General features: G+C 41.0%; 1 protein-coding gene across 1 annotated transcript; it reads left to right on the forward strand.

Annotated features, from left to right (window-relative positions):
* Positions 1–4,651, forward strand: LOC139571575 (metalloproteinase inhibitor 2-like). The gene is made up of 5 exons (XM_071394572.1): positions 1–685; positions 2,493–2,563; positions 3,492–3,585; positions 4,163–4,287; positions 4,423–4,651. Exons 1-5 carry the CDS (start codon positions 556–558, stop codon positions 4,594–4,596), a joined length of 594 nt encoding a protein of 197 aa, XP_071250673.1. The 5' UTR covers positions 1–555; the 3' UTR covers positions 4,597–4,651.
* The last annotated feature ends 3,017 nt before the right edge of the window (positions 4,652–7,668 follow it).

Genomic DNA, 7,668 nt, shown 5'->3' on the forward strand with positions numbered 1-7,668 from the left:
CTGGTCAAAATCAGTCCCTGATTAAAGAGGAACAATTAAAAAATGCAGTGGCACTGGCTTCACGTCGAGGTCCAGAGTTGAGTTTGAGGGGCCTAGGGAAAGTGAACTGACCTGAGCAGTCGGGCAAGTTGAGCCTGCTTGAAAGTTACTCTAGGTGTTTTAAAAAAGGAATTCAAATAGAGCATATCCTAAAACGGATATTTCTGGTTCATCACCATTGTTTAGGCGAAAGACAGACAATTTATGGAATTTATGGCAACCGTGCAAGTTGAGCCTGCTCTGTGGATGTCCCGTTAAACAGTGTATTTTTTTCCAATGCAGTTGCTATGGTTCTGGATTAATAGAACGCTCAGCCTACCGCTGGCTTGGTTCTGACTGTGGGAGGAGCTCACAGCCGGCAATAAAACGGGCTGATTAACATCGAAGGGAGAACAGATTTCTAGGTGTTAGTCTGTCTGGGAACATATTTGAATGTTCTAGTGTAGTTTACAATACGACTGTTCTTTAGCTTCTGGAGTAAACATTTTATCTTACACTATAGATATATTTTCCAAAATGACTTGGTCTGTAAGCAGTTGTTTCATCACTCTGGTCGTTTTGTTCCTTTGGCGGATCGAAGACATTGCAGAAGCTTGCAAATGCGCTCCTGTGCATCTTCAACAGGCTTTTTGCAGCGCAGACGTCGGTAAGGCAACTTTGGCAATATTTCTGACTTCTCAGGTTCTCAACTCCGGTCCTCGAGTTACTCCAACGGTACACATTTTTATTGTAACCCTGGACAAGAGCACCTGATTCAACTAATCATCAGGCCCTCAATGAGTTGAATCAGGTGTTTTTGTCCGGGGACACAACAAAATATGTGCTGTTGTGTGTACTCGACGGCTGGAGTTGGCAAGCACTGGGCTGCTACACTGTATCAATGCGCAACATGCAAACATTTGAAGAATTCTGTGGTCGTTCTAATAATAATAATAACCATGACATAAACATGATCATTGTATTTACATAAGTAGGCAACAGTAAGATGGGCTACAGCCAGGGCTCTCCAACCCTGTTCCCGGAGAGCTGCCATCCTGTAGGTTTTTGAGCCAACCCTAATCTGCACACCTGATTCTAATAATTAGCTGGTTGATGAACAATCAGGTTCGTTACAACTGGGTTTGGATTGAAAACCTGCAGGAGGGTAGCTCTCCAGGAACAGGGTTGGAGAGCCCTGGCTGAGACCTCTGCTACACCAAGTGTTATTTGCCTCTAGGCCTACACATAATGCCTACAGTGTATGTATATAGACCAAAATTAAGTTAATGTTATCTTCCTACATTTAACCCAAGGCACTCAGTTGTAGTGTAGACTTTGTAGTGTATACTATTTTATTTATATCAAATAGTGGTAGGCTACAGATGCCATATCTTAATTTGAGCCAGTTTCACACATCAGGAAAAGAATCCTGGAGCAATGTGTATTGTTATGCGGCGTATAATGAATGGATTTTTTTGTTGTAGGGTTTGATATATTCTTCATTGGGGCAAATCAAGTCTGGCATTTAAGTGGAAATGAATTACTTAGTTGGCTTTTTAAACCTTGAATACACTACAAGTTTGCAGTTCCTGCAACGGGATGATTAAATTAAGATTTGGCAATTGTATATTACTATTATTGGTCAGTTAATTTCTTATGTGCTCCTTAAAAGGAATGTTCTCAACCTGAATTGTACTTGAATTAAGGAAACACATATATTCTGCACAACCGTGGGCTGTGGCTCCATCTTGAGGTCTGAAACATCTGCCACATGATGTTTTTAGAGTAATGTCCCATAGTTGGTACAGCTCTTAGTAAAAACCTTTTCTACTGTAGTTTCATTAGTTCAGGATGGCTGCAAAACCAACTGTAGTTCCAGTGATGAAGCAACAAGTACATCTATGTGGTGTACTGGTCCTAATGATGATGTGTGACAGCTGTGGAATAGAGGGAACTTAACATTACAGGAGTAGTTCATCGGTTTGGCAAGGATTAATCGCTTGAATATCTTCTGAATCAGGCTGAAGTGAATAGGTTGTTGCTGTCAGCACCTTCTACCCAGACAGGTGGGCAGAGGAGGAGCATGTGTCATAAGGTCTGTGTGCCTGTGAAGGCGCTTCAGCAGGCCAGGAATATTCCCCTCTGATTACAGCTGATGGGATGCTCATGTGCCCCAGCACCTGGTTGGCACCTGAACATCTGCAGACCAGACAGGGCAGCATAGTTAAACCAGGCGTGTTGAATTAAAAGCAGACGACCAGAGCTAGAAATCTAGGATCTGGAGGGAAAATGGACTTGTCTGTTTAGCCCAAACAGTGTGAACTTATGCGCAAACATTTTTAAGACTGTAATATCTTGGGTCTGTGTTGCTTTCTACGTTCTCTTAGATCTCATAACACCCTTAAATTGTCAGTGTCTTAATGACCATTAAAAGGAAAATAGATTGTCAGTTAAACCACGTTTCTCTCTTCCAGTGATCAGGGCAAAGGTGGTTGGAGTGGAAGTTGTGTCTGGTAACACCAAGTATGACATCCAACAGATCAAGGTATGATCAGCCTTTTTATTAAGTGGTTGTTCCTTCCTGCACTGAACATTGAAGCCCCCTGAACCCCAGTCTGACAGCTGGTCCCAGTTCTCTCCTTTCCCCTGGGCTCCATCCCTTCAGTGTTTGCAGATCTGGGTTGGCATAAACGGTGTAGTTGTGGAGCTTCCACCATATGAAAAGGAGCTTCTGTAGAAATGGCTCATGCCTCTTGCTGGAAAGCACATTATTCAGTTGACGGTCCTACCAGTCCTAGACTATGGTGACATCATCTATGACTGCAGCTGCCATTTCATCAAAGCTTTTAAATGCAGTTCATTATAATGCACTTTATTACTGGTGATGGGGGTTTGGTACTCATCACTGTATTCTCTACCAGGAAGTTAACATTATTACTGGTGATGGGGGTTTGGTACTCATCACTGTATTCTCTACCAGGAAGTTGGCTGGCTCTTTGTCACATTGGTGGATAAATTGCCAGATTTTTATTTATAAAGCCCTTTTACTAAAACTCTCACTGTACCTAACATTATTACTGACCTTTAGACATTATAGTTACAGCCTGTCTCAGATCAGGGATGTTTAACTCTGGAATGAATCTGCCTGAAATATTTTTGCGGCACGATCTTCAAAATATTCTAAATGTGATGTTTAGTGGCCTCTAGGGCGACTCAGAATAATTTGACTGTGCTGCTTACAGTTTGTGTGTTTCTGTAATTCGGGGATCTAAAAAATACCTTGGTCTCCGTATGACACCCTGATAAAAAGTAAGGTTAGTTTAATAAATATTTTTTATCTGCTAACATCAGGCTGAGGGGATGGGGTATAGGGAGGGAATTAGGAACGACTGGCTGAGAGCTGCAGTTGGTTAGGTTCAAAACTGTTTGTAGATGTTTGACAGATCCTTTGTTCTCTCCTTGTGATTGGCTAGATGTTCAAAGGTCCTGACCGGGTTATCCACGCCGTCTTCACTTCAGCGCCATGTGGTGTGACCCTGGAAATCAACAAGGAGTATCTCTTCACGGGTGCGGTTCTCACTACGTTACCCAAGTTCATTGCTAGCGCCGGTTACACTGCTCAACCTGTGCTTGCAGCATCATGGCCTGTTCTAAACTATTGACTTCATCTTGTACAAGAAATCAAGTGCTTTAGAATAAATACTTTAAAAATAAATGTAACCTTTATTTAACTTGGTAAGTCAGTTAAACAAATTCTTGTTTGCAATGACGGCCAAACCCTGACGACGCTGGGCCAACTGACTCCCAATCACGTCCGGATGTGATACAGCCTGGCTCTTCAAGTTAAACTTTATAATACCTAATGTTATGAATTTAAATATTTAATGCTTATAAATGTTTACAACTAATGCATTGCTTATTTATGATGAAATTCTAGTGTTCCAGGCTGCATCGGTATGTCTTCCTGCTTCAGGGTAAAGTTTCCCCCAGGGACAGATCTAGGATCTGTTTCCCCCTCCCCCATTTCTAATCTTAACCTTTTGTTGGGGGGGGGGGGTGGAAAAGAGGAAATGGATCCAAGATCAGCATCTGGGGTTAACTTTTACCCCACAGGTTGTTGACTCACTGTCTTCTCTGTCTTCAGGCAGGCTGAGTACTGATGGCAGAATGCATTTAGTCATGTGTGACTTTATTCAGTTTTGGGAGGACTTGAATGGCACACAAAAGAAGAGCTTGACTAAACGCTACCAAAGCGGCTGCGATTGCACGGTGTGTGACAGGAATTATAGTCAAGTTACTTTACACCACTTTTGTTAAATGTTTACTTTGTCACATTGGCTAAAGTATATGGATAATGATCAGTCAGTGATCTGGATCTTTCTCTCTCCCTGCTCTGATCTACAGATCATCCGCTGCTCTTCCCTCCCCTGTCCCGTCAGCGCCCCAGATGAGTGCCTTTGGACAGACTGGTTGTTGGCCGATGGCCAAAACGGACCCCAGGCCAAGTACTCTGCCTGTCTCAAGGGGAGTGATGGGTCCTGTTCCTGGTCCAGGGGGATGGCTCCATCCAAGAAGTAGTTCCTGGATATTGACGACCCCTAAACTCTGCAATAAAAATAAACTACTCCTCAAATATAGCGCTCCAAGTATTCATTTCTTGTGCCATTCATCTGTTTTTAAACTGGAACCAAAGGTGTTATTGAAAATCAAGTGTGATCTCAGTGTTGTGTTTCTGACTAGAACATTTTTCCTGAGATACCATCCTAAAGCCTGGGGCATGTTCAGCTGGGCACAATATTGTAGAATGAATGTTATATACATAGTCTTCCTTGACAAAGATATGCAGGTGTGGTTCCCTTCTGCACGTTGAATGCATTTTAATGAAATTGCTGAGAACACTCATACTTGCTGACCAAAAGATTGTGAGTTTTCAGAACATTTATCTTAAGTCGTCACTTTAAATTTGAACTTTAATATTGAACAATTTCTAAGACTCACTACCCACTGGGCAATGTTTTCATTTAACACTTATGTTGCATCAAAGTAAAATTGATTTTGGATTTGAGAAGTTAAATCTTTTACCTAAATCCTTTATTTGATATCTAGACGTTGAACTGACATCTGTGCCGAGTGGGTAGACTACATGGATAACCGTTCAGAATATTTTTGAAAGCTATGTAATGTATTTAACTAGGTGAGCCAGTTAAGAACACATTCTTAATTACAATGACTGCCTAACCCGGACAATGCTGGGCCAATTGTGCGCCACCCAATCACTGACGGTTGTGAATCAGCCTGGAATCGAACCAGGGTCTGTAGTGCTGCCTCTAGCACAGATGCAGTGCCTTCAGACCGCTGCGCCACTCGGGAGCCCCAATACATGCATATTCGTCTCCTTTTCAGCACCAATTGGTAATATGCAAATACTCAATTGTATATGTAAGGTTTGGAAAGTTTTTAAAAGTAAACTGGTTTAGACTATATTGGTGAAATAAAAATACTGTTCTGGATTGACTGACCATGTCTAAAAGTAATGGACTATTGTTTCTCTTATTTGAGCTGTTCTTGAAATAATATGGCCTTGGTCTTTAACCAAATAGATATATCTTCTGTATACCACCCCTACCTTGTCACAACACACCTGATTGGCTCAAACACATTAAGATGGAAAGAAATTCCACAAACTAACTTTTTAGGCACACCTGTTAATTGAAATACATTCCAGGTGACTACCTCATGAAGCTGGTTGAGAGAATGCCAAGAGTGTGCAAAGGGTGGCTACTTTGAAGGATCTCAAATATAAAATATATTTGTTTAATGCTTTTTTTGGTTTCTACATGATTCCATATGTTCTATTTCATAGTTTTGATGTCTTCACTATTATTCTACAATGTATAAATAAAGACCCTGGAATTAGTAGGTGTGTCAACTTTTGACTGGTACTGTACATCTGTCCAAATGAAAGATAGCCAGCTATATGTTAAGTCAAAATTGTCCAAACCGAAACGGTCACAACTGCAACAATTGACACCATATATATATATATATATATACTGAGTATACCAAACATTAGGAACGCCTGCCTAAATTTGATTTGCACCCCCCTTTTTCTCCCCTCAGAACAGCCTCAATTCATGTGGGCTTGGACTCTCCAAGGTGTCAAAAGCGTTCCACAGGGATGCTGGCCCATGTTGACTCCAATGCTTCCCACAGTTGTGTCAAGTTGGCTGGGTGTCTTTTGGGAGGTGGACCATTCTTGATGCACACGGGAAACTGTTGAGCATTAAAAACCCAGGAGTGTTGCAGTTCTTGACACAAACCGGTGCGCCTGGCACCTACTACCATACCCAGTGTAGAGTATTGAGATGCATAGGCAGCAGAGGGGGTTCCAACCCTCCAAGAGCCCAAACATCGAAATGTATTCTGTTCATTCTTATGCACAATGCTATGTTCCTGTGCTAATCAAATTAGGAAACTGACGATGTCTTAAACTGGTTGTTATACAATTGCCATATTTAGCCAGTTTGATTATTATTTTATTAGCACAGGAGTGGTAAAAGTGCCACACTGGGTTGAATTCACTATAACTGCTTTATTCAATTGAATGGCTTATCTGCTTATCTTACTACGGACAAAAATATTCAATTTCTCTGCAACGTAGATGGTAAACCTGGTTGATTTGGTTCACAGTGCAGGTTAGCGTTTCTCATCAATCTTGTACTGGAGTCCACATTGCAGATGGACACAGGCATAAAACCTGATTTTAAACTTCACTTTCACCATACTGCTAACCTTAAATTAAGACAAAAAAGCAAATTTTCCTTAATGAATTGTTATAAGGACAAGACTCGTGACAAACATCAACCTGTTGAGTGTAATGTTTACAGTGGGTATTCACCACCCCTTGGATTTTTTTCACATTTTGTTAGCGGGATTGAAATAGATTTAAAGAAAATTGGGATCCCCCAAAAAATGCAGACAAATGAACAAAAAATAGTTGTACAATATTAACCGCCTTTTAGGCAAGCCTAAATTAGGTTAAGGAAAAAGCATTTGGCTTAATAAATCACATAAATGACATGGACTGAAATAGTGGTTTACATGATTTTTGAGTGACTACCCTTCCTCTGTTCCTCAAAGACCAGGGAGCTTTTTGAAAGGCTTATAAAGAAGGGCAGTGATTGGTAGATGGGAAACAAAGTTAACAATTATGCTGTGAATTATGTATAACACCACCCAGACATAAAAGATAGTCGTCTTTCTGAACTGAGCTGCAGGACAGGAAGGAAACTACTCAGGGGTGTCACCACGAGTCCATTTGGGGATTTTAAAATGGCTACGGACTTCAATGTCTGTGATGGGAGAAAACTGAGGATGGATCAACATCGTAGTGACTCTACAAAAATGACCTAAATGACAGTGAAAATAAAATTATTCCAAAACATGCATCTTGTATGCAACAAGGCACTAAAGTAATACTGCAAAAAACATCTTGAATGAATAGACTTTTTGGTTTAAATGGAATACATTATGTTTGGGACAAATCCAACAACATATCACTGAGTAACTGCCTCCTTATTTTCAAACATGGGGTGGCTGCATCATGGTATGTGTATCCTTGACCTTGGCAAAGACTGGGGAGTTTTTCAA

The sequence above is a fragment of the Salvelinus alpinus genome, chromosome 1 (assembly GCF_045679555.1).
Source record: "Salvelinus alpinus chromosome 1, SLU_Salpinus.1, whole genome shotgun sequence".
Classification (NCBI taxonomy): domain Eukaryota; kingdom Metazoa; phylum Chordata; class Actinopteri; order Salmoniformes; family Salmonidae; genus Salvelinus; species Salvelinus alpinus.